Source organism: Bipolaris zeicola (assembly GCF_000523435.1).
Source record: "Bipolaris zeicola 26-R-13 unplaced genomic scaffold scaffold_25, whole genome shotgun sequence".
In the NCBI taxonomy this organism is placed as follows: domain Eukaryota; kingdom Fungi; phylum Ascomycota; class Dothideomycetes; order Pleosporales; family Pleosporaceae; genus Bipolaris; species Bipolaris zeicola.
The window spans coordinates 44,364-68,839 of record NW_006912074.1 but is presented as its reverse complement, the minus strand read 5'-3'; the positions used below and the strand labels follow the sequence as shown (position 1 = coordinate 68,839).

The following is a 24,476-nucleotide window of genomic DNA, read 5'->3' as shown; positions in this document are numbered from 1 at the left end:
CTCGCCAGCACGCCCTCGTTCAAGTGAAAAAATAACAAGCGTGACTTGCCGCCGTGCCCATCAGTCGCCTCGACTCGTGCGCCCCCTCGTGCCGGCTCTGCTGCCCCGGCCACGCCGCCGAATCCCTTGTATCAAAAAGCCCTCGTTCACGTCCACCGCCCGCCAACGCCCACCGCCTCGCCCCAGCAGCGCTGCGAATGCTCGCGACAGGCTAGATCCGCTGTAGATTGAAGAGACATGGCCGACTACGGCAACCAGCAGCGGCCGGACTATGCGCGCGGCCAAACCCATGGCCAGCCCTCGGGCGCAAGGGAAACCGCCTTCACAAATATCTTCGGCGCCAGCCCGTCCATGGCCGGCCGCTCCCAGACCATGACATCGCAGTCGCACAGGAACATCCCCGACCGCGCTGCCACAATGTCCAGCCAGACGGCCGACATGATGCAGCGCGCCCCGCCAATTCGCCAGCCCGTCAACGGCTACGATCGTCGTCCTCACCCACAGTACGATCAGCGCACGGGACCAAGTCTCGGAGAGCAGCGCCCCATAGATCCGCCGAATGCTTATAATCGCCCTATGCCAAACGGTTACGGTCAGCACCCGCGATATCCTGACGGGCAACAGCAGCAGCAGCAGCGCCAGCCGCAGCCTCAGTACCTGCCACAGCCCCTTCGCCCTGAGCGCCAGCCATACGGCCAGCCCCAGCGCTTCGACTCCCGCATCTCTCCTCCTGGCCAGCCCCCTTACAACAAGCCCATTCCCAATCGCTTTCCCGGCGGTCCAGGTCCTGCAATGAATTCGGATCCTTACCGTTCACAATCACTTGCCTTGAACCCACGACCACAGTTCAACCCTGGTGGACCATCCCATCCGTCCCCCGCAAACACGTTCCGTCAGCAGCCTTATATGAACCACATGGCCAGGACCACAGCACAAGGACGCGTGGTACCAGAACGGCCCGATGAACGGACAATGTCCATGACCTCGTACACAAGGGATCCCGAGTATACACAGACAATGAGTGGTAGAATCATACCAAGTCGAAGGCGAGAATCTGGTGAATCTGAGATGTCAAGTGGACCGCACGGTCACCCCCAACACCCAAACATGGGACTGCCGTCCAATCCTAGGAGTGTGAGCCAAGGAAGCATGTCGAATCAATCCCGCTCAATGTCCATGGCATCCACAATTGTGCCTCCTTCGGAGCGTACCAGCACTATGACGTCCATTAGCTCTCGCCCAGACTCATCTCAAACACTTGGAAGCAACTCCAGCAACAATAGGACTTCCAACCAGTCCATGACTTCGCTCGTCCCCGCGCAACAAGCGCCTGCTGCCCAGCGACGGGCACCTCTGGTCTACCCTGCCCTGCTATCTCGCGTTGCCGATACCTTCCAAGACCGAGTGGTTCTTTCTGACAAGGAAAAAGATGGTCTTGTTTACAAGAGTGCTTTTACGGGTGCAGATGCAGTTGATCTCATCTCTTTCATTATCAAGACTACCGACCGTAATCTAGCGCTCCTCTTGGGCCGGTCCCTTGATGCGCAAAAGTTCTTCCACGATGTTACGTACGCGCACCGCCTGCGAGATTCGACGAACGAGATATACCAGTTCCGTGAGACCATGGTGGAGGACAAGTCTGAGATCAACGGAGTCTTCACTCTATTGACCGAGTGCTACTCTCCCACATGTACACGTGACCGTCTGTGCTACTCAATTGCATGCCCACGCCGTCTGGAGCAGCAAGCCCGTCTCAACATGCGCATTCAACCCGGTCTCAAGCGCGAGGAATCCAGAGCAAGTTTGCACGAGGAAAAAGACCAAGAAGAGCAGAAACTGTGGATTAATACCGTACCAAAAGAAATTTCGGACAGTGTGTCGGAGAAGGAGCAAAAGCGACAAGAGGTCATCTCCGAGCTTATGTATACTGAGCGCGATTTCGTCAAGGATCTCGAGTACCTTAGAGACTTCTGGATGAAGCCCCTGCGCAACCCCGCGATATCACCAATTCCCGAGCACCGCCGCGAAAAGTTTGTCCGTACCGTCTTTTCCAACTGCCAAGAGGTCTACATGGTCAATTCCCGCATGGCCGAGCAACTTACCAGACGCCAGCAAAAGGAGGCTGTTGTCCGAAACATTGGAGACATCTTCCTGGAATTTGTACCTCATTTTGCGCCATTCATCAAGTACGGTGCTAACCAGCTCTTCGGTAAGTACGAGTTTGAGCATGAAAAGCGCACCAACCCAGGCTTTGCCAAATTCGTCGACGAAGTCGAGAGGATGAAGGAATCAAGAAAGCTGGAGCTCAACGGTTACCTTACTAAGCCAACCACGAGGTTGGCCAGATATCCACTGCTTTTGGAGAACATTGTCAAGTACACCGCGGATGACAACCCGGATAAAGAAGATATTCCCAAGGTGATTAGCATCATCAAAGACACGCTATCAAAGGTCAACATCGAGTCCGGCAAGGCAGAAAACCACTTCAACCTTATGCAGCTCAACAAGGATCTCAAGTTCAGGCAGGGTGAGTTTGTCGATTTGAAGTTGACGGATGAGAATCGACAGTTGGTATTCAAGGGCACATTGAAGAAGACCCCGACCGAAGCTACTGGCGACATTACTTGCTACCTCTTCGACCATGCTGTTTTGTTGGTGCGTGCGAAGACTGTGAACAAACGTGAGGAGCAAAAGGTCTACAAGAAGCCAATACCTCTGGAACTTTTGGTCATCACGCAAATGGAGGAAGTTAATCCTAAGCTGGGCATTGCAAAGAGACCTTCAGCAAACTTGATTGCTGGCAAGGCCATTGCTGCGGCAACCCCAAAGAACAACGATCCCAAACAGCAAGGCTACCCCATTACCTTTAAGCGTCTTGGAAAGGGTGGATATGAACTGACTCTCTTTGCGAGCACGCCAATCTCCCAGCAAAAATGGATGGAGCACATTGATTCACAGCAGCGAAATCTGAGGGAGCGCAGTAACATCTTTACCAAGACTATCATCCACGAGGGACCCTTCTCCCTCAACTCTCCTACTACTATCCGGGTTACCTGCGCTGTTCCTCTGGGTGAGTACATATCAAGTTTGACCAAGTCAAATACTAACATGATGCAGATGGTGGTCGCAAACTGGCCCTTGGAACGGACAATGGTGTATTTATTGTGGAGCGCAAGCCAAAAGATGCCTCGATACGTCCTCGTCGTGTACTGGACTGCAAGGGCGTTACCCAGATCGAAGTTCTCGAGCAACATGCTATTGTGCTGGTCTTGGCCGACAAAACTCTATACTCCTACTCGACCGATGCCCTGGAGCCTGACGAGTCGCAAGCCATGGCCAAGCGTCCCCGAAAGATTTGCCATGCCAACTTCTTCAAGGCTGGCATTTGCCTGGGCCAGCAATTGGTCGCTGCGGTCAAGACGTCGGCGCTGTCGACTACAATCAAGGTATACGAACCCAAGGAGCAGATGGGCAACAAGAACAAGAAGTCTGGTTTCGCAAAGATGATGCTATCAACAGGTGGCGCCGATCAACTCAAGCCCTACAAAGAATTTTACATTCCTACGGAGTCGACGTCCATTCATTTCTTGCGTTCTAAGCTCTGCGTTGGTTGCGCACGTGGTTTTGAAGTCGTCAGTCTGGAAACACTCGAAACGCAGTCACTTCTTGACCAGGCCGACACGTCCCTCGACTTTGTTCTGCGGAAGGAGAACATCAAGCCAATTCACATTGAGCGCATGGCAAGCGAATTCCTGTTGTGCTACACAGACTGCTCATTCTTTGTCAACCGCAACGGCTGGCGAGCACGACCAGACTGGGACATCACCTGGGAGGGTACACCGCAGGCCTTTGCCATCTTCAACCCATACATCCTTGCTTTTGAGCCTAGCTTTATTGAGATTCGGCATATTGAGAGTGGTGGTCTTGTGCACATCATCACTGGGAAGAACATTAGGTGGCTACATACATCAACAAGAGAGGTACGTCGTTTCGATTCATGGATCGCTGTGGAAACAAAAACTAACAGATCCAGATTTTATACTCGTACGAGGATGAATTCGGCACCGATGTCATTGCCAGCCTGGACTTTTGGCAAACCGGAAACGCAAAGCAGTCACTTGATGTCCCACACGGCTCCGAAAAGAGCTAGACGCAACGATATAATCAGTAAAAGAAATTTAGCGTCAAGTTCTCTGTTCTCGAAAACACGATGCTAAATGAAGTGGCGGCAGACGTTTACGCAGTTCATCTGCACTGTAACCGACGCTATTGCATTCAATCAAGGCTACTACTGCACAGTCTCGAGCATGAAACCCAGAGAGAGAAAGAGAAAAAAGAGGAATCGAGCCAGGCAAAGCATGACAACTGTTGCCTTGGTTGAGCCGCGGATCGGTGATGGCAATGGAAGGGGAGGAGGTCAACGGGGGACGGGGGCGGAGGAGGTTCACTTCATTCATACTTCTCTTCCTTCACAACAACTTTTGTCCCTTTTTTTTCTTGTCAAAGGAAAGAGAGAGAAGGGGGGCAAAGAGAGCATTTGTATCATATTAGACTAAAGGGGGCGGGCTGTGCTTGAAGTTTTTTTTTCTCGTTCGCTTTTCTTGGAAACAAAGACATCCGTTGCCGCGGTTTGTGGGAAGTAAGGGAAAGTAGGGAAGGGTAGGGAGAGGAAAGATTTTTTTTTAGGAAAAAAGAGTAGTTGAGGATCGAACGCAGCTTTAATTTGAAGAAGCGATTCAGCGAACTTTTTGGTCTATACCTTTGCGAACTATCTTTTTTTTGGTGGTGGTGGTTTGTTGTTCTTTTTGAGGTGTAGTACTTGAGCAGGGATCGGATGAGGAGGATTTATCATTGGTTCCGGAGATTTTTTTCCCCATCCACGCCGTTAGCGATATGGATTTGGCAACGTGGGAGGGGTTTTTTTTGTATTCGTTCTTGTTTCGATATCGGTCCGATACCCACTGATTTTTTTTGATTTCGGTTTAAAACAATAACGAAGCGCGGAGTGGGGTGGAGGCACGGGAAGAGGGAGAGAGGGATGTTTAAACAAATCGAGTCGAAATATTTTGCATGCAAATTCGAATATTTAGGGTTTTTTTTTCTTGTTTAAGTCGGACCGCGTGCCGTGTGAATGTTCCAAGTACAAAGAAGAAAAAAAGATTATCAGTATACTAGCATTTTGTTTGGAAGGGGGGAAACGAGGGGTGTGGAAAGCCGCAGTTACCGCAATAGTAACGAACTTTGGAGATACGTGTTTCCACGAAGCTGGTGACACACACACCCGCCCCCGTCCGTCTCCACATCCTTACCCATGTCACCACGAATCCCAGCCCCCCGTCCACTTAACAAACCCTAGGTTTCAGACAGTGGAGATGACTTTCGCCACGCTAGTACGCGGGGTCATTGTCGTTTTCCCCCAAAGTCCACCGTGTCTACTGGAGTTGGCTACCGCAGTACTCATTTACTTGGTTTTTAGGTGATTCGGAATTTGTGCAAAAGGGAAAAGAGAAAAGAAAGGAAAGATGGCGTCAGGTATCATGTGGGTCTCATCGCGAATTACGCATCCGGAGCGGCTTTCGGTGGATAAGTATTCAGATTGGTATGAGAATGTATGGGTTTTTTCTTGTCTTCCCACGCCCACTTTCTCGTTTTTATGTTTTTGCTTGCAAAGTTGAATTGTTTGAAGGAAGAAGAGTTGTAAATGAACTGTGGTGTTAAGAAGCTAACGCTGAATGTGCTGTCTAGGATCATATCAAAGATGTCCTCAAATTGCCTGGTGCTGTAGCCGCAGTGAGGTACCAAGCTATGGAACACCCAGTAAAGGATGGAGGGGAGGAAAAGACGTATAGTAGTGAGATACCTTGGTTGGTAAGTTTTCTTGTCGCTTTATTCACGTTTGTTTGTTTTTCGTTTCGTTGTCTGTGACACGTAAAAATATGGCAAGTAGCTATATCACACGTTTCTCATGCGAACATGGCGAGAGGTTTTCCTTGTCTTTGGGAATTGGGTTCTAAGTAATCAACAGGTAGTCTACGAACTCCCGGACATGGTGGGGTTTCGCGAATCAGACGGGTTCAAGGATATCGCTCAACGCAATCCGCCGACCAAACAGGAAATTGAGACTATCTATGAGAATGTGCAGTTTTCTGTTCGGTTCTACGAGCAAGTGCAGATTTTTGAGGGTGAAAAGGCGAAGGAGAATGGTACGTTTTCTCTCGATCTCATTTCATCTCACGTGAGATGGAAAAAACAAGAACTGGGTCGTTTTGTTCCCATTGCAGCTTCATTCGTGGAAATATGAAGAGAAGGAATTACAATTCTAACCGTATGATTTAGGCCCCGCAAAATTCATCATTTCGGGCGCTCTCGAGCCCCCCTCCGACACCGCTTCCACCGCCGATTTTGACAAATGGTACCGCGAAGAGCATATCCCCCTGCTCTCCCGCATGCCGGGCTTCATTCGCTCACGGCGCTACGAGGTCAAGACTGCGTACACGCTCAACCAGCTTCAGCCCTCGGATGATATGGGGAAAGTGCCAAAGTACTACGCGCTGCATGAATTTGCGATTGAGGAACTGCCGTGGAAGCAGATTGAGGAGAGCGTGAGTACGGAATGGTCAAAGAGAGTTATGGGGAGTATACAGAAGGCGGAGGTGGGATGGTACAAGGTTAAGAAGGTTTATCCTGAGAGTGAGTGGGGAAGTGTGGGAAATTAAGTATGATGATGTGCCAATTCCAATACGAAATGAAGAACTTGATAAACTGTATTTACATGTCTCACTCCTTCCTCAACAATGCCAAATGCCCACCCGCACTCACGGTATCACCCGGTTTCACAAGTACCTTCTCGACCTGGATCTTGCCCGCTTTAGCCACAGACTCGGGTGTCTTGACTGCGATTTCCAATTTCATCGCTTCGAGAATAACAATCTGACCACCCTATTAGCACGACTGTTGCAGATGCAAACAAGACAAAAGAAATTAAGACTGTAACTTACCACCGTCGCCTCCCCAACCACATCCCCCTCCTTAACCTCGACCTTCCACACATTAGCATCAACCGGCGCCTCCACACCCACAATATTGGGGTTATCCAGCAACTTCTCCACCGTCCCCTCATCAACCCCACTCTCCGCCTTTTCCCTTCTCCACCTCTCCAAACTCTCGTGCTCCGCCTTATTCATCTCCTCCTGCGCCTCCGCCTGCTTCTCCCTAATCGTCCTAACCTCCTCTTTCGTCTTCTCCAACACATCATTATGCCCCGCCATATCGAACTCCACCTCTTTGTACTCCCACTCGTACTTTCCCGCGCGAAACCGTCCTAGTAACTCATCCAGCTCCTGCTCGCTAACTTGGTAGAAGGTGAGAATGTCAAAGTCGCGGAAGATCCAGGGTTTGCCGTCGAACCCGGGTTTGTAGGAGTAGTAGTCCCAGCAGGGGACTGTGCGTCCGGTCATTTGGTAGCCGCCTGGTGAGTCGACCGGGTAGATGGACATGCAGCTTCCGGCCCAGCCGACGGTGCCTTCGGGGGTGAAGACGCGGCTGGGATTCATCTTGGGTGCGGAGATGCGGTGGCGGGGGTCGACGGGGAGGGAAACGGTGTTGCCGCAGAAGAAGCCGACGACGACGGCCATGAATTGGCCAGTGAGGTAAATCTGTTTGAGTTGCTGGGGGGTTAGAGCGTTGTTTTTTGCTACGAAGGCGAGGTTGTCTGGGAGGTAGGGGGCGTGTGGACGTTGGTTGGTCATGTAGCGTTGGGTTGCTTCGTCTTGGAGTTTGGACTCGAAGGAGATGGGGAGTTTGAAAACGCGGGTGGGAACTTTTGTGCTTCGGAGGTCGCCGAGTTGGGACTCGATGGACTGGAGGTGGGCGATTAGATCTGCTCGGGGGATTTTGGAGCCGTCGTAGAAAAGGAGGAGGGAGGTGCAGCATCCGACTGTGTTGAAGAGATTGAATCTGATGCTTTCTGGAGTCGACTCGGAGCGGATAGCGTTTTCAAGAGCCGTGACACGACACCGGTGATTGAGATCAAAGTTCTCGTTTCCGTACTCAATCAAAAGGTGATCATCTCCTCCTTGACGATATCTGACTTGAGGAGTGCTGGCGTCCTCTGGCTTTTCCCATATAACAGCTTTTCCAATATCACCCATATGGAAGTCGCAATGCGCGCCTTGCAGCTTCTCAATCCCCTGGAATGCGCCTCCGCTCTTGATAGCCTTCTCGACAGAGTCTAAGAAATTATCGTTCCACTTTCGCTTCTTCAACGCATCTTCGAGCCCAACACGGATATACCGAATAGTATTTCCTGCTTTGAGTTGTCCAAGTTTCCACCAGTCTGCCCTGATAATCGTCGTGCTACTCGTGAAGCCACCAAAATTTGGACAATCGACCGGAAATATACACGGGTCATCTCCTGTCCAGTTCAAAGTACCGAGCGGATATCCATATTCAATCAGGTTGCTTGGATGAGCACCACCCTGGCCACCATCTTTGCGAGCCCATTTTGGTACTGGGCCAACCAGACGAATACCACTTCGAGAAGCGTTGTGGGAGACCTTCCAATCGGTATTGTAGATTTGCTCAATGAATTTTGGATCGAAATAGCCTTCGTCATGTGGACCAACCATGGCCCTGATTTCCCATTTCGACTTGTACGCTGGGCGGAGATGCTCAGGAAGCGACATGCTTGTGAATGACTCTGGGATTTTGTCTGTTATCTGCAGCAAGTCACCTGGTGCAAGCGCGCGGCCCTGGTATCCCCCAATAGCAACAAGCGGGGACGTCGATTTTGAGCCAAAGTAATCTGCCACTGAAGGAAACCCGCCGTAGATAGCTAGGTAAGAGCGGCAGCCACCGCCAGTTGTCTTTCCAATCTTCAGTTTCTGTCCAGCCTCAATCTTCACGCTTGTCCACATTGGAAACTCGTTGTCGTCCAGGGTTGCTTCCATTGGTGCACCGCACAGAGCTACGATGGCCGGACCTACGAATCGTAACTCTGGTCCCGTCAAAGTGAGTTCTAAGGCTTCTTTTGTCCGAGGATTCCCCACAAGCATGTTTGCAATTCGGAAGGCTATTGGATCCATTGGTCCGGAATGAGGTACACCTTTGCCGACTGTTGGTCTTGCGGGGAGGTCTTGGACAAGAGTGTATGCACCCGCTGATATCACATCAATGGCATGGGGCGTGTATTTGAAGTCCTTGAGGAAACTAGTCATTGTGTTGCCGTTTTTGAATCGAGCGTCGTCCAGGATACAGGCTAGGAATTCGAGGTTGGTTGGTGGTCCGCTTATGAGGGATTGTGTGAGGAGATCTATCATCGAGGCGATTGCGTCGTCCCTGGATTGAGAATGAACCATTGCCTTGGCTATGAGGGGGTCTGTAAACCGTCAGTTTATGGTCCAGTTTGAATGCGGAAGAATATCATATGCACGAACATACCATAATTCGGCGTAATCCTTACACCTGTAAACACCCACGTATCAATGCGCCCACCAGGGACATCCTTCCACTGAACCTTCTGCAGTAAACCCGGCGAAGGAGCATAATCTCTGAGCGGGTTCTCAGCATATATCCTCGCCTCAATAGCCGCTCCAGAAGGACCCGCAGGCTGCATATCTTTCAACGTCTTGCCATCCAACCCATGTCTCCCAGCAAGCTGTGCATCCGCCTGCTTAAGCATAAGCTCGACCAAATCAACTTTGTAGCACAGCTCCGTAATACCATGTTCAACCTGCAATCTTGTATTCATTTCCAGGAAGAAAAAATCTCCAGACTTGTCATCGACCAAGTACTCAATCGTGCCTGCAGACCCATACTTAATAGATTCTGCAAGCCGCACAGAAGCATCACCCAGCTTCTTGCGCAACTCAGGGTGTTTCTCAACAAAAGGGCTCGGACACTCTTCAATAACCTTTTGGTGGCGGCGTTGAATTGAGCACTCTCGCTCGCCAAAATGTATCGCTTGGCCCTGGCCGTTGCCAAACACCTGGACTTCGATATGGTGGCTAGCCGGGTAAAACGCCTCGATAAAGACACCAGGGTTCTTGAACAGCGTCTTTCCTCTCGACTGCACCATACGAAATCCATCCCGCACCTCCTCAACCTTGTTGCACGTGATAAGTCCCATACCCCCACCTCCCCCTGTTGCCTTGAGCATAACAGGAAACCCAATCCGCTCAGCTTCTTTCGCAGCTTCTTCTTCATTTTCAACCAGGCCCTTTGTTCCTGGTACAATGGGTACGCTCGCCGCCTCTGCAAGTTCCCTTGCAGTATGCTTGACACCAAACGCTTCAATCGCCTCAGGTGATGGTCCCACCCACGCAATCCCCGCATCACCAACTAGTCGCGCGAAATCCGCATTTTCTGATAGAAAGCCGTAGCCGGGAATAACAGCATCTGCGCCTTTGTCTTTTGTTATTTGCAACACGGCATCTGCGTCTGTGTATGCTGTTGCATTGTTGCCGGGAAGTAGTACTGCTTCATCTGCATCCCGCACATGCTGGGACGCAGCGTCGGCCTCGGAGTAGATGGCGATAGTCTTGATGTTGAGCTTCTTCGCCGTCTTACATATGCGGACCTATATCATACATTCATGTCAAGTCAGTCAACTTTGTATCGATAAACAACGGAAGCCTTGCGTAGGTAGTATGTGGCAATACTACTTTGTCTTTTCTACATACGTACCGCGATCTCACCACGATTCGCAATAAGCAGCGTCTTTAGCTTCTCCATCTTATACAAAAACGATCAAATAAATATTCAAAAATTACAGTTGTTGCATCATGTTATCCGTCCTGAGGATGGGGACCACTTTATCGACGTCGCGTCGTTGGAGCCCCAATCTACCCATCGGCGTCGTACCATCTCCAAGAGACCCCGCCTTCCCCCTTCCGCCTCCCTCCGCATCCGCGGGAAACCCTCAGCCCCTCTCGTAGTTGGAGACGAATCCTTTTTGCAATTGGCGCGCGGCACACGGCCGCACATGGCTGCATTGGGTAATGTCGAATCGACACGGGATGCCTACGTCAGCGGGGCAACGTACAACAGAGAAGCGGGGTCGATAGCAAAGTTTGGAGACAAATGACGCTGCAGGTGTGACGGGTGAGTGGAGTAAGAGTGGAGATAGCTTGTAGGGTGATAGTTGTTAGATATGAAGAATGTTTAATTTATATTAGTTTACTTGACTGCGTGTACTTATCAGACATTTGTTGTGCGACTTCGAGCGTTTTTTTTTTACCAAAGCACGGTTATCACAGCAACAATGCCAGCGATCAAGCACCCCGTCAAAATCAACGTCGATCTAGGCGAAGGCTACGGAAACTTCAAATGCGGACCAGATGAAGAATTAATCCCGCTGATTGACCACGCAAATGTAGCATGCGGCTTTCACGCCGGGTGAGTTACTTTTCAAAATCTCACCCCCCCATATCTATCTCCACTAAATCCTCAACCTCCCCCCAAAAGAATAATGTAGATTCTACACACAATTAACAAAAAATGCACCTAGCGACCCCCTAATAATGCACAACACAATCCTCCTCTGCAAATCCCACAACATACTCGTCGGCGCACACCCCGGCCTGCCAGACATCCAAGGCTTCGGACGCCGCGAAATCTCCATGACACCCGAAGAACTCACCGCGCTCACCCGCTACCAAGTCGGCGCCCTCCAAGCCTTCCTCGACGCCGAAGGCATGCCGCTGAACCACGTGAAGCCGCACGGCGTACTCTACGGCATGATGTACCGGGACGAGACGGTTTGCCGAGCGGTGTACGCAGGGGTTCCGCGGGGAACGACGGTGTTTGGGTTGGCGGGGACGACGCATGAGCGTGTGGCGAGGGAGATGGGGTTGGGGTTTGTGGCGGAGTTGTATGGGGATGTTAAGTACAATAAGGATATGACGTTGGTTATTGATCGGAAGAAGAAGTATGTTTTCCTTTTTTTTCATCTTTCTCTTTCCCCGAGGTTTGAGCTTGGATAGTGTTTTGTATGTGGTAAGATGCTAACTGGTATGAATAGGCCGTGGCATCCGGATGAGACGAGGAGGCATGTAAGGAGTCAGGTGGAGAATGCGACTGTGACGGCGGTGACGGGTGAGGAGGTACAATTGCCGGTTGGTGATTACGAGGTTTCGCTTTGTTGCCATTCGGATTCGCCGGGTGCAGTAGAGATTGTTAAGGCGGCGAGGGAGATTGTGGATGAGTTTAATAGTAAGCACTTTCCTGAGTCGTAGCATGGACGAGATTGGTGAGAGCGAACGAGAGCTTTGGCAAATGGACGGGGGTGGTGGGGTTTGGACGATATAGCCTAGCTAGAGGTAAAGGTTCAAATGTTAGAGCAATACCATTCATCAAAACATTAGTCTGTTGTGGGATTTTTTGACATGGGAAAAATCAAGGACACTTGTCTATGATGAGACTCAAACAATTCTACGCTTGGAAACTACCCTCGAAAACTAACATGCATATATATCCCTAATTTTTCAAACATTCATTCCATTCCAAGAACTAAACTTACACATTCACATCAGGCACACACAAAAAAAAGCCTACACATCTATCAAGACACCATTGTAATGACGCCTCCATCACACCCACACCCACAAAAAAATCACCACACCAACTCCGTCAGCGAAGGAAAAAAAAACCCCCTCGCAAACATTGATTTTTTTTTCTACACTATCCAAAGCTAAGAAAATCCCTAGCCCTCGAACTCTGACACCCCTTCCCCCCTTCCAAAAAAAGCAACCACAAACAAGCATTCAATCACAAAAAGATTCCAAAAGTAGAACTCAAAAAAGACCAGCAAGTCCCCCAAATCGCCAAACATGCACGCACATAAAACTCAATCCAATCACTTTTTTTCCTTTTTTTTCTTTACCAAATTTTGCGCACTTTCTCATTCTTCTTTTTGCATATTCCTCTAAAATATAAAACCGTAAAAAAGACACGCACACACATCCGGTCCGCGAACCAAAATGACACAAAAAAGATTCAGATAAGCAGATAAGAAAGGGAAAAAAACCCCCCAATTCTTGAAAGTTTTTTCGATTGAAGAGAGAGATATATAAATGTTTTGACCAGCCGTTTTGTGGAGATAAGAAAAGAGAGAGAGAAGAAGAAAAAAAAGCCGGCTTTGAAAAGGAGGAGGAGGAGAGAGAAAAGGAAGAAAGATTTTAAAAAAAAAAGATCAGCGAAAACGTTTGATAGAAGAAGAAAAGATAAAAAAAAGGTTATGGGGATATCGATAATGCAAGTGAAAGAGGGAAAAAAAGGAAGCGAAGGTAAGAAAGATAAGGTTTTGTCGCGCTGGAAAACAAAACAGGGGAAAAAAAAGGGGGGGGGGTATGGCAGAGAGTATGGGTGTGGGTGATGATGGTTGATGATGGGTGATGGGAAAACAGCAGCCACGGGCACAAATTGTGCGGTTTCCTGATTTACACCAAATACCATCTCTCTCTGGTGAACACACACAGAAAGTGGCACATACACACACACAAGTCTATGACACTCCTCCCCGTCATGTCAGCAAAACTCCCCCCCTCCACGCGCATCTCTGTAGAAATGGCGAAGTCGAAAATTGAATAGAAGAATCACCTTATAAGCCCCAGTAAGAGGGTTTGGGGGTTCAGCAAAAAAAAAAAGATAGCAAGAAGATGGAAAAAAAAATCCTAGCTTTCATAACGATCACCTCTGGGGTATCTCGGTAGAAATCTCTTCTGAAACCTCATCTTCGGGCCGTGTCTTCAAGCCACCCTCGACCTGAATACCCTGCTGTACCCATTCCGTCTTCTCGATATCCTCCAGACTCTTGCGGCCACGTGAGACCTTTTTCAAGAGACCCTCGACGCATTCACGTGCGCCGGCCCACTCTTTGCCTTTCTCGGCATCCCACTCGCCGTCCTCGTCGCCAAACTTGACCCACGACCAGTCGCATCGGGCAATGCGGTGGGCGGCTCTGCTACGCGAGGCGGCTTTGCCTGGCGGGGGGTCAAACGGTAAGCGGCCCTCCATCAAAGCATACAAGACGACGCCAAGCGCCCAGGCATCAGTGGAGCGGCCATCGTAGGGCTGGCCGAGCAAAATCTCTGGGGCTGCATAATCTTCACTTCCGCATCGAGTTGTTAGGAGAGGAGATTCAGGTGGAGCAGGGATGCGTCGAGAAAGGCCGAGATCTGTGAGTGTCGCTATGGCATGCGGATGGGCCTGGGGGTTCTTGAGAAGAGGCACGGCAGACACAGGAATGTTGAGCAGGATATCTGGATGGCATTAGTATCAGACAGCACCAATAGAAACGTACCATTTCAAAGGTGGAACGAGCAAAGAGTGAGAGTGAGAGAGTGGAAGCAGTACTTTCTAGTTTGATATCGCGGTGCACAATGAGTTGGCAATGCAGATAACGCACGGCGCTGACCATTTCAGCAAATATACGTTGGACAATGCCGAGGGTCAGCTTGTCGCGATGGTCACTGGCTACATCAAAGAGATCACCACCGGGACAGTATGAGAGGACAATCAGGGCTTGGGCGTCATCGTGATCGAAAGCTTGCAGATGGACAAGCGACGGGTGTGAAACGGATCGAAGCATCTCAACTTCTCGCTTGAGGCTCAGTTCTACTCGTTCCTCGTCGGCACCACCAGCCGGACCATGCTCGACGACCTTGATGGCGGCCAGCTTCCGTGGGTCCAAAAGGGTTTCGTCGAGAGGATCCTTGGCTGCTGTCTTTTCGCAAGTGGCTAAGTAGACCTTGCTAAATGTACCTTGGCCGAGTTGACGGACAGGACGCCAGAGCTTCTTTGTCTTTTGGGGACCACTTCGTACAACCAAGTACTGCTTCTTGTCCTCGTCGGTAACATCCTCTTCCTCGGTGTCAGTAACACTGCGGTTGCTAGCGTTGCTCGCAGGGGGAGTAGGAAGCCCAGCTGGGACTTTTGCGGGGACCAGACCCCGTTGTGTAGCCAGATATGTCTCGCGGCTCATGCGGTGTTGGGCGGCGGCGCCGTCTGGTTCTGCGGCGGTGTTGCCGATTGTGACATGACGAGGGCGGGCGTTGTGCATTGGGTCGGGTGTGTACTCGCTCACGCTCCTGTTGCGTTCGCGTGCAGCCTCGTTCTTTTGGTGCGAGTTTGCAGCGGCGGCCTCGATGGCGGCGGCCTTGAGGCCCGAGTAACCCTTTTTCTTGAGAGAGGGCGAGGGCGACAGCGTGCCCTTGGCGAACATGGCTACCGAGTCATCGCGAGAAGCGCCCGAGAAGCCCCGGGAGCGAGGTCGGTGTTCGGCTCTCTGCCATGGGCCAGGCGAGTCGCCCATCACCAGTGGGGAGGGGAGCGGGGTGATGTCGCCCAGCGCGTTGAGTGCGGGCGAGGATATTGCTGAGCCAGGCGACAGCGAACCCAGGCTCGCAGTCGACCAGGCTGTCCTCAGGTAGCCGTCCTGGATGGGAATCGGCGCCGTGGCCGACTGACGCAGCGCGTCGCTCCCGTTGGCGTCCAGATTGGCGGGATCGAGCGAAGCCGCCCGCGATGAAGTTGACTTTGAGATGGCAAGGTCCGTGTCTAGTTTGAGTGCCGTCGAGGGAGCGCGAACGTGGTATCTGGGCAGCGAGGGATCCGTGGTGCCGGGTTCAAACGAGAGGTCCGAGGGCGTGAGGGTCGAGGTAGCATTGGGGTGTGCGGCAGACAGCAGTGATGAGGCAGTGGTGGGCGTTGCAAGGGTGCTGTGCTCCTGGTTGGGCGTGTCAGCAGCAACAGCAGCAGCGGCGGCGGCCCTTTGGTCGGCGCAAGAAGGTAGAGGCGCGGGGCCAGGAGAGGCTGACGCTGGGCCCTCCATGGTGTTGTATTGCGGCGGCGGCGGGACACAAAGGAGTGGCTCGTCCATTAGTCGTCGGTCTACGGTCTGCGGGTAATGCTAAACATGGACGTGCGCCTCGTGTGGCATCCCTAGCGCATCCCCTCCCAGCGTCGGCCCCCATAGCTTGCATCCAGCCCTGCCCATTCCATTGCAAAGGCTGCCACACTAGGGCACAACCGGCCGGCAATCTTGATAACCTTCAAACAGGCAATAGTCTCGCCCATTGTACCGCCGATCGGCACGCAATGGGGCGGCTGACGACTGATTGAGTGACAGACTGACTGTGTGCGGCTCATGTCTCCCTGGTCACCACAGTCACGAGAACCGCACCACCCTCTCCCTTTCCTCCACCATGCATAGATGCCGTCCGTCGCGCCATGGCACAGAACCTCGTTGTCACTGCTATTTCTTCTATTCGTCAACCTACTTGCTTGGCTCCCCCCTAATGCCCTATAAAAGTACATACCTTATGCCATCCGGGGACCCTCTGCTTCATTAACTATAATACAAAATCTTAACAAAAGACTAGCTCGGAACCTTACTACATCTCGCCCGAACCCAACCTCGCTAATGCAGTCTTCTTTCTTCGAAAGCCCGAGCGCCTTCTGCTTTCTTTTCTTCCATCTGTCATGGCTAATTAGGAGGGGCATCTAGTCCCCTTTTCGACTTCACTTCGCCTGTCCGTGGTTGGAGTTAAACGGGTACTGTTGGTCAGATGAGGAAGGAGAGTAACCGAAAGGAGAGTAGCTGCTGCCAGAGTATCCCGCGTTAAAGTGACCTCCACTGGCAAAGTGGTAAGGGTTCGTTGGGTATGAAGGGCGATCTTCTTTGCTATTGCGCCCAAGATAACCGGCACGCGCAGCCCACTGTCCACCCTGGTATCCAACACGACCATCGTTGGCAACATCTGGAGGCGACATCATGCCGCGGTTATCGACCACATTGCCCGTGTCAGAGACAGGACCATGATTTTCAGCAAAGCCTTGAGGGTAACTCTTGTTTGGAGTACTGCTCTGTCCGCTGACAATACAGAGCTGACCCGCCTTCTCCTCTGACGACTTTTGCATGACCTGCAACATCTGCTTCAGCTCCTTGATTTCTGATTCCATGCTCGCCATCTTTTTGCCTTGATCCGTGAGAGTATCGGGAATGCCCTCGTTGATGTTATTCTTGAGCAGATCGAGGGTAGCGTAGACGTTGTCGTGGTTGGTCGTGATACTGTCGAAGCGACTCATGTACTCGTGTATACGAATGACATTTTCTTCAAGCTTATTCAATTGGGACTTGAAGTCATCATAATGTTTGTTGAACAACGCCACCAATTCTTCATGCCTCTCCTTAGACGTGTTCTTGTGCTGTTTGCTAAACATTTCGAGAAGATCCCAGGTGGTCTTGCCCACCACATCCAGGTGTTCATTCGTCATGAAGAAATGGTCATCAATGCTCTTGGGCGAAAGAGGTGGTGGAAAGGGCACAAAGTTAACATTAGGAGGCACCAACGGCCGGGCTGTAGGGACTAGCACTGGTGCTTTGTGCAGTGGGCTAGGAACAGCACTAAGACAGTGAGGCCGGAAGTCGCCGTGTGACTCGCTTCCAATAGGACTGACGTTATCCAACATGTCAGTGAGCCGTGAAGACGACTGATCTGGGTGGGAGTGACCGCCATGGCTATTGTTGTGTGGCGTAGGGTCACAACGCTCGTTGATGCGAAGCTCTTGCATGACGCGTGTCGTGATTCCAGTGTCAGGCTGTATACCCTCTGCCCTAGTACGCTGTTGGTTCTGGTAAAGTTCTCGTGCAGTTGGTGAGTTTGGATCAATATCCCTTGGGTCACCCTGGAAGACCATTCTGATGGAGCCACTCGTGGAGACCTTGCGTAGGTGCGGTTGTGACTTCAACTCAGAAGGGAGTGAGTATACGAAGCGGCTAGCGTCGGTCTGAGTGGTATTGTCAGTGTTTGTCCATGGAACGATGTGTTTACTCAATGGGAAGCGGAGTAATCGAGGTGAAGGTGAGGGTGCGTGCGAGTCCGCGAGGCAACGCCGCTCCACTTTGAGTGGAGGTAAAATGCAGCAATGATGGCAGACTCACATTTTTGGACGGTGTCTCACCCTCCAGAAACCCGTGGGCAGGAATGTCTTTAGGGGAGTAGAAGCGAGGCTTGAGTGGGCTGTAACTGTTCTGCTTGTAAATGCTGGTTTGGTGGTCCTCAGTACTGCGGTCTGGACGAGGAAGGAGCGATGCCTCCTGACTAGTGCCTTCCAGCGGAGCACTGCACTTGCCTTCAAGCCTGGTCCGCGAATCAATCCGCTCAGGGTAAGGCCATGTCAACGCCTCACCCACTATCAACTTTGTATAATCCTCTGCGTCGTAAGGGCGAAATTTTGCTGGACTACGGCCACTGTTCTTAGGGAAGGGGTCCAAGAATGGCGATGGTGACAAGTCGAAGTTTGGGAAGTGCAACTGCGGGCTCTTTTCACCTTTTTGGTCGTAGCTTTGACGAAGGTCTTGAGCGGGAGCTACCCTACGAAGCGGACTCGCAGGCCTCTGGTTTGGAGGAGTGTCCTTGGCAGGTGGTGTCGGTGGAATTATGGAGTTCGGCGACACAACAAACGGAGACCTTGGAGAATTATTCTCAGCATCAGATGATTGCATCTTGAGACCATATCTATCAGGCGAGGCTTGTCCGGTCGTAGGGCTGCGTCGTGACGGACCATAGCGGTGGCGATGAGCGTAGCTATCAGGGTTGATGACCTTGGTAGGCAGTGACTTTACGGTTTCCGAGCGAGATGGCTTTGCAGGTCTTGGTTGAATAGGCACTACCGGCTTGATGGGGCGGACTTGGACAATACGGGGCTGTCGTGCTGCTGTACCCAACACTTGGGCTGCTTTGGACGGCATTGGCGGCGGGGCTATGGAGCTAGATGACTTGGAGAACGGGTTGCGGATGTTTTGGAAAAGCTTCTTTTTGGGACTCTTGGTTGCCTCGTCTTGATCTCCTTCCGTCTCTGTGTTTGTAGCCCGACACTGTGATCGTAGATCCTCTGTCCTGACATAGACGTCGTCCTCGTTCAACTCACCTTTTGTCTTTTAGTCTACACCTCTTGAATAGAAATTACTAACTCACCGGTAGTCGGGGTAGGCGGTATCTGTCCAGTCATCTTGAAGAAGTTTCTTTCCGACCGCGACTCAATCTCACTTCGAGCTGTCTTCTGGTCAAGGGCTTCAAGCTGGGCTTGAGCAGTCATGGCACTCTGCTGACTGCGACCTGACTGCTTTGACCGTGACGTTGAGCCACGGCAGCTTCCTGCTGTAGAGCCGCGGTCTGATTTGATTGGAGATGACACACGCGCCTGTTCCATGAGATTGTTGAGCGTAGCCATGGCGTCGCGGCTCCTACCGGGAGCTGAGTGCTGAGTTCGTGTCCCAGCCAGATCCACAGGTGTAGTCATTAAGGTAGCGTCAGTCGAGTACTGCTCCTGTCGAACAGAGTTTGATCTATTACGAGCATGTCGCTGAGGTTTCTGTTGGCTCACAGGTCTAGCATCTGGCCAAGGTCGACTGAGTTGCTGCGGTAGGGGGGGTAGGTAGGGAGGGAGAGGCGGAGGGCGTTCCTCCTCTTCACCGAAGCAAAAAGACATATTTGGCAGCCTTCTGGTGAAAGACTGTTTTGTGTGTGAGCCTGCCGCGGATGACTGTGAAGAGGGAGAGTGAACACACCCTATGGTATTGACTTGGGCGAAGTGAAAAGCTCTGTTATCTTTCACTGCTTACACTGGTTAACGCTTTCAAATTGTCAAGTCACAGTCGTTCACGTCCGGAGGTTCTTCGACTGCGGGTGTGTGTGGAGAGAGAGTTTGTTGCTGGACAGAGACGTCTTTGCTGTATACAAAGTGCTGCCACAGGCAACAGTGGCGACAACAAACGCACGCCTCACTCACCTCGACTTTGAAGACAAACGAGACGTGTATAGTCTAGAAATGACGTACTGGAAAAAGTGAAAGGAGGGCAAAACTCTGCTTCTCTGGTGCCAACCATAGCACCAGAGGCACTGTAGTAGGCCCCAACTGTCTATAAGCAAGACGGCCTCGAATTGGGAACATGGATGCATCTGTAGATGGAAACTGGAATGTGATGTTCGAATTGACTGTCGTCCGAGCACTGTGCAGTGCCCGTATGCCAGCCAGATCAATATGTAGAGTGCAGAATGAAAACGAGCCTGGTAACGGCAGAAGAAAAAGATCGCTACCCACAAATGGCGCCTGTATTCGAAGAGGTATCCAAAAGATTCATCGCCTAATCAAGAAAGATCTGCAATCCAACGCTCCCTAGCATGCGGTTGAGCTCAACTGTCGCCTTCACCCATGTTCAAAGTATGCTGCACTTCTTCCCCTTCTTTCTTTCTCCACCTTCTTTCTTTGTCGCCGGTGGCTCGAGTGCTGCTACGATTGCCTATGACTGGGATTAGCATCAGGGGAAGTGGGCAACTGGTCATGTCCACCTACCTCGTCAAAAACATCCTTGAGCTTGAACTGAGTTAGCGCCGAGCACTCGACGTACTTGACAGCACCAAGCTCGCGCGCCATTCGCTCGCCGTCTTCCTTCTTCACAGGGGCCATTCTCTGCTTGGACAGTTTATCTTTTACTGACGCATCCTCCCGCAGATCTACCTGTGTGCCTACGATTAGACACGGCACGCCGGGGCAGTGGTGGTGCACCTCGGGAAACCATTTCTCGCGGACGTTCTCGAAAGAAGCGGGTGAGGTGACGGAGAAGCAGACGAGGAAGACGTCTGTCTGGGGGTAGGATAAGGGTCGGAGACGGTCGTAATCCTCTTGTCCGGCAGTGTCAAAAAGACCAAGCGTATAGGGCTCGTCTCCAATCCTTCAACGCAGTCAGCAGCTGCTCCACCAATAACAGGCGGCCCAAAACCCTGGTGCGCCAGGAGCATGCATTGCTTTTCCAGATGTACGAGCGGGGGGGGAAAAGCAAAGGAGGGCTCACATGACGGTCACGGCGTAGTTGTCGAAGACGGTAGGAACATATTCTGAGGGGAACTTGTTCGTGGTGTAGCTGATGAGAAGACATGTCTTTCCAACCGCACCGTCGCCGACGACGACGCACCTGCAAGTGGATGGTGGTTAGTGAGGAGTGCCAAGGGCGAGGGTCGAGGGCGTAGGGCTTGACATACTTGATTGTCGCGACAACCATGGTAGAGGGAGAGGGGGTAGGGCACAGCTAGAGGCGTGGGAGGAGGTGGTGGTGGTTGCAAGGACCGGTTCCGAGGGCAGTAATGTCGTGTTTGACAGTGGCGTAGAAACGGTGACGGAGAGTCGGGGTCGGCCGCTGGGGACTAAGTAGGCGGTAATGCGGAGATGGAGCTACGGGCTGGAGCTAGAGCCGCAAGGTGTTATGCAAACGAGGGGTCGAAAATGAGTGGAGAGGGTCTGAGCAGGCCGGCTGGTCAGTCTCACAGTATATGCGACGACGAGGGCGAAGACAAGCAGAGTCGGGCAGGCCTACCTGGGACTCGTCGTGCAGACGGGCGGCAGCGGCAGCGGCGCGAGAATCGGTGGGAGGGGGAGAGAGAGAGAGGAGGGTGAAACTCGAAACGTTAGACTGCGCTGAGGTCGGAGGAGCAGGGCAAGGCAAGGCAAGGCGGTGGGTAGAGAGGGCTTGCGGGCGGTGGGCGGAAGATGTGGCGGGCAGGTGAGGCAGTGCCAGTGACGAGGCACGCGACCGGAGAGAGACAGCACGGGCGCAGCAGCCAGCGGCGGGGAGGCGAGGATGACAAGAGGGAAGGGAAGACGTTGAAGGCCTGGGATGGGGCTCGAGTGAGGTTGCGAGATGCGCCTACGGTAGCGGAGGGCCCTTGGGGCAGGCCAGCGCAAAGAGGCCAATCAGTGAAAGTCGGTCTAGCACTGTTATCAGAACCTTGCATTCGGCTCCCGCCCGTAGCTCGGGACCGGCGCAGATTGTATATGTACGGGAAGTGTCTATGTATGTACAAAGGATCCAAATCCGTACATAGACGTCGACTTGTGTACATGCTGCAGACTGGGCGGCTGCACAATTCCTCCTTGTGCTGTATGTAGACCGTGGACGGTGGACCGTTTTGCTGGCCAGACCCCCAACCACACGAGATTAACCAGCATAGCACACACACACACTCTCTCTCTCTCTCTCTCTCTCAACGCGCGGCGGCGGCTCCTAAGCCCACAGTGCTGCAGCTGTTACCACCGGAGATTAGCATTGGCTTGATAGACGCAGCACAACTCGCCCATGTATGCGGTCGACATGCTCTCGTGGCATTCACAGTTGCACACCCCTGACACGCCACTCGGCCGCCCCAGATTTGACGCCATCCGTGCACCTCCAACAACGTGGCTGATCGCCTTGCCTGTCCATGTCCACGCCGTGGCTGCTTTACGTACTTTTTGCTTTGCTGTGCTGTGCTGTGCTGTACTCTACTCTACTCTACTATTGTACTGTGCCGCCATGTGCCGTGCTCTGCTCTGCTCTGCCCTGCTCTGCCCGAGTCGGCTCTGCTCCCCCACCCCCAAGTTCATCCATCTATCTACCCTCGGCCTAATCCCGCAACATAGCCTACTCCCCTGCCGCCCTGCCATGCATGTGCTCGCCCAAGAAAGACATGTCTCGACTCCCTCCATGGATGATGCCATACGCTGCGTGCTGCAGCTGGGTCCCGTAGCCGACGCTTCACTCGATTAAACTGCCTAGGCCTGTCCAACGCTGCAGGGCAACTCTAGCCCCAGTCGATCCCGCCAATCAGCACCTAGCGCCATCATGGAGGAACACTCGGCCCGTAAAGCTTGGGCCCCCGAGTCCCCATCTTGTTGCGCCTCACATGTGCAGTGTGAACAGGAGCAGAAAGAGCAGAACAGCCAAAACAGCACAACCCCAGCATCCACCCTCGATCCACCGTGCCGTGGCTCGTGAACCTGCTGTCATGGACCAGCTCGAAGATGAGCTGGATCTGCGCTACCACAAGGGCCTCGATCCCGACGTCTACTATCGTTGTCCAACCCTTGAAGTAACCGACTCTCCTTCACCCTCCCCCGATTCAGCTAAGGTCTTCTCTGTCTAGTCCCTCGCAGGAGCACTGCGCAACGAAGTGGACAAAAGTGCTGCCAGCTTCATTCCCACTCATGTCGTCACCGAGTTTATCTTTGCACCTGCTTCGACCATCACAATACCCGTGACCCAGCAACTCAATCTTGATATTCTGATAGAGCTAGCCGACCATCTCCAAAGCATTGCCGTCGAGCATGCACTATGCAAAAACATCCATGGCAAACAACGCCTTCAGGTGCAGCGGGCCATTGCGAGGTACCTGCCTTTCTGCCTGCGCTGCAACACATTGACTCATCCAATACAGATCCATCATTGCAACCATCCAAGAAACAGATAGTTTTGCTTACTCTGAGCGCTCAGCTCTGAACAAAGATGGCGGTGATGGCGTGAGGTTCAGGTATGTCTGTTTAGACAGCATGCAGAACAGATATCGCAAAAGCAACAAGAAGAAAGAGGCGTCACATGACTCTGATGGAAGTGATGTTGAGGCTGAAAAAAACCGACATGGCGCATTGCCTACCTATGACTGCGGGGGGGCAGTACATATCAAATTCTCCCTTAGGCGGGAAGCGATAAATGTCGTATACAAGCATAACCCTATACACACGGCACGTCTAGCCAGCGACGGGTAAGTTGCAGATATGAACCTGCTGAGCAAACACTTTTGCGTTCCCCTTACGCACGTAGCCGCCCGGCTCGTTCCCACAACTGACTTTGCCGTAGCCCACTTGCGCCAGCTGTGGATAATAACATCGCGCCTCTAGCTGGAGGCGCATATGAAAAGCCGCCACGAAAAAAGAGACGTAGTAAAGAAGCCGAGGCTGGTGTGGAAAACGAACACCGAAATACTGATCCTGGAATATCAACTTCTCCAGTATACCCAAGGCCGTCGGCAAAGAAGCGCAAAAGGGAAGGTGCTGCCGTATCGTCTAAGCCTATCCCGACTACATCCCCCAAGCAAAGTACAAAGGCAAACCCGCTCACCCCATCTGCCAGACCTCGAAAGAAGGTTGCTGTCAGCGAACAATCAAGGCCGCCACTACCGGCCCCGGACAAGGCGTGCATCCGCTGTCGTGAAAAGAAGATCAAGTGCGACAAGGCGCAGCCCGCTTGCGATCAATGTCGAAGAGGTCTCTGGACATGCCAGTACGGCGTCTTGGCTCCGAAGAAGCAGCGATCAAAGAATGGGTGTCTTCCTTGCAAAGAGCGAAGACGCAAGTGCACAGAAGAAAAGCCATCATGCGCGTATTGTCTGCGTACAGACAGCGACTGTCAATACGCGGCTTACTCATCCGTTCGCTGAAAGTTCCCGACACCATTGTTACTCGCCCACATGTGAAGTAAAAGACCCTGGTTACTCCAGATCCGACGCCAAGTCCGCCGTTATGGAGACGTAGAGCGGGGAACATACATACCCATCAGCCACTTATTCCACTGTGCATCGCCAATTTCGCGCCAAAGTCCACTTCCTAAACCTACGCGGATTTTCATTCTCCCTCCTGACCGGAAAATCAGATGATGCAGTCTGTCG

At 52.1% G+C, this 24,476-nt stretch overlaps 8 protein-coding genes across 8 annotated transcripts; 4 read left to right on the top strand and 4 right to left on the bottom strand.

The window, feature by feature from the left end:
• Positions 1-237: 237 nt before the first annotated feature.
• Positions 238-4,150, top strand: COCCADRAFT_88405 (uncharacterized protein; the record flags this gene model as incomplete). Its single annotated transcript, XM_007711128.1, has 3 exons — positions 238-3,070; positions 3,118-3,980; positions 4,034-4,150. The coding sequence occupies 3 exons, from the start codon at positions 238-240 to the stop codon at positions 4,148-4,150; spliced, it is 3,813 nt and encodes a 1,270-aa protein (XP_007709318.1).
• A 1,372-nt stretch (positions 4,151-5,522) lies between these two features.
• COCCADRAFT_88246 (uncharacterized protein) lies at positions 5,523-6,716 on the top strand (the record flags this gene model as incomplete). Its single annotated transcript, XM_007711127.1, has 4 exons — positions 5,523-5,609; positions 5,746-5,868; positions 6,026-6,203; positions 6,337-6,716. The coding sequence occupies 4 exons, from the start codon at positions 5,523-5,525 to the stop codon at positions 6,714-6,716; spliced, it is 768 nt and encodes a 255-aa protein (XP_007709317.1).
• A 61-nt stretch (positions 6,717-6,777) lies between these two features.
• On the bottom strand, positions 6,778-10,731 carry COCCADRAFT_88282 (uncharacterized protein; the record flags this gene model as incomplete). The annotated part of the gene is made up of 4 exons (XM_007711126.1): positions 6,778-6,930; positions 6,999-9,376; positions 9,439-10,576; positions 10,684-10,731. The coding sequence occupies 4 exons, from the start codon at positions 10,729-10,731 to the stop codon at positions 6,778-6,780; spliced, it is 3,717 nt and encodes a 1,238-aa protein (XP_007709316.1).
• A 529-nt stretch (positions 10,732-11,260) lies between these two features.
• Positions 11,261-12,233, top strand: COCCADRAFT_34218 (uncharacterized protein; the record flags this gene model as incomplete). The annotated part of the gene is made up of 3 exons (XM_007711106.1): positions 11,261-11,394; positions 11,507-11,926; positions 12,020-12,233. The coding sequence occupies 3 exons, from the start codon at positions 11,261-11,263 to the stop codon at positions 12,231-12,233; spliced, it is 768 nt and encodes a 255-aa protein (XP_007709296.1).
• Positions 12,234-13,686: 1,453 nt separating this feature from the next.
• On the bottom strand, positions 13,687-15,829 carry COCCADRAFT_2524 (uncharacterized protein; the record flags this gene model as incomplete). The annotated part of the gene is made up of 2 exons (XM_007711079.1): positions 13,687-14,258; positions 14,353-15,829. The coding sequence occupies 2 exons, from the start codon at positions 15,827-15,829 to the stop codon at positions 13,687-13,689; spliced, it is 2,049 nt and encodes a 682-aa protein (XP_007709269.1).
• A 689-nt stretch (positions 15,830-16,518) lies between these two features.
• Positions 16,519-19,212, bottom strand: COCCADRAFT_88440 (uncharacterized protein; the record flags this gene model as incomplete). Its single annotated transcript, XM_007711125.1, has 4 exons — positions 16,519-17,787; positions 17,942-18,101; positions 18,291-18,925; positions 18,970-19,212. 4 exons carry the CDS (start codon positions 19,210-19,212, stop codon positions 16,519-16,521), a joined length of 2,307 nt encoding a protein of 768 aa, XP_007709315.1.
• A 1,006-nt stretch (positions 19,213-20,218) lies between these two features.
• On the bottom strand, positions 20,219-21,061 carry COCCADRAFT_23802 (uncharacterized protein; the record flags this gene model as incomplete). Its single annotated transcript, XM_007711092.1, has 4 exons — positions 20,219-20,302; positions 20,356-20,734; positions 20,855-20,974; positions 21,042-21,061. The coding sequence occupies 4 exons, from the start codon at positions 21,059-21,061 to the stop codon at positions 20,219-20,221; spliced, it is 603 nt and encodes a 200-aa protein (XP_007709282.1).
• Positions 21,062-22,820: 1,759 nt separating this feature from the next.
• Positions 22,821-24,248, top strand: COCCADRAFT_88301 (uncharacterized protein; the record flags this gene model as incomplete). Its single annotated transcript, XM_007711124.1, has 4 exons — positions 22,821-22,904; positions 22,959-23,200; positions 23,250-23,573; positions 23,669-24,248. The coding sequence occupies 4 exons, from the start codon at positions 22,821-22,823 to the stop codon at positions 24,246-24,248; spliced, it is 1,230 nt and encodes a 409-aa protein (XP_007709314.1).
• Between the last annotated feature and the right edge of the window lie 228 nt (positions 24,249-24,476).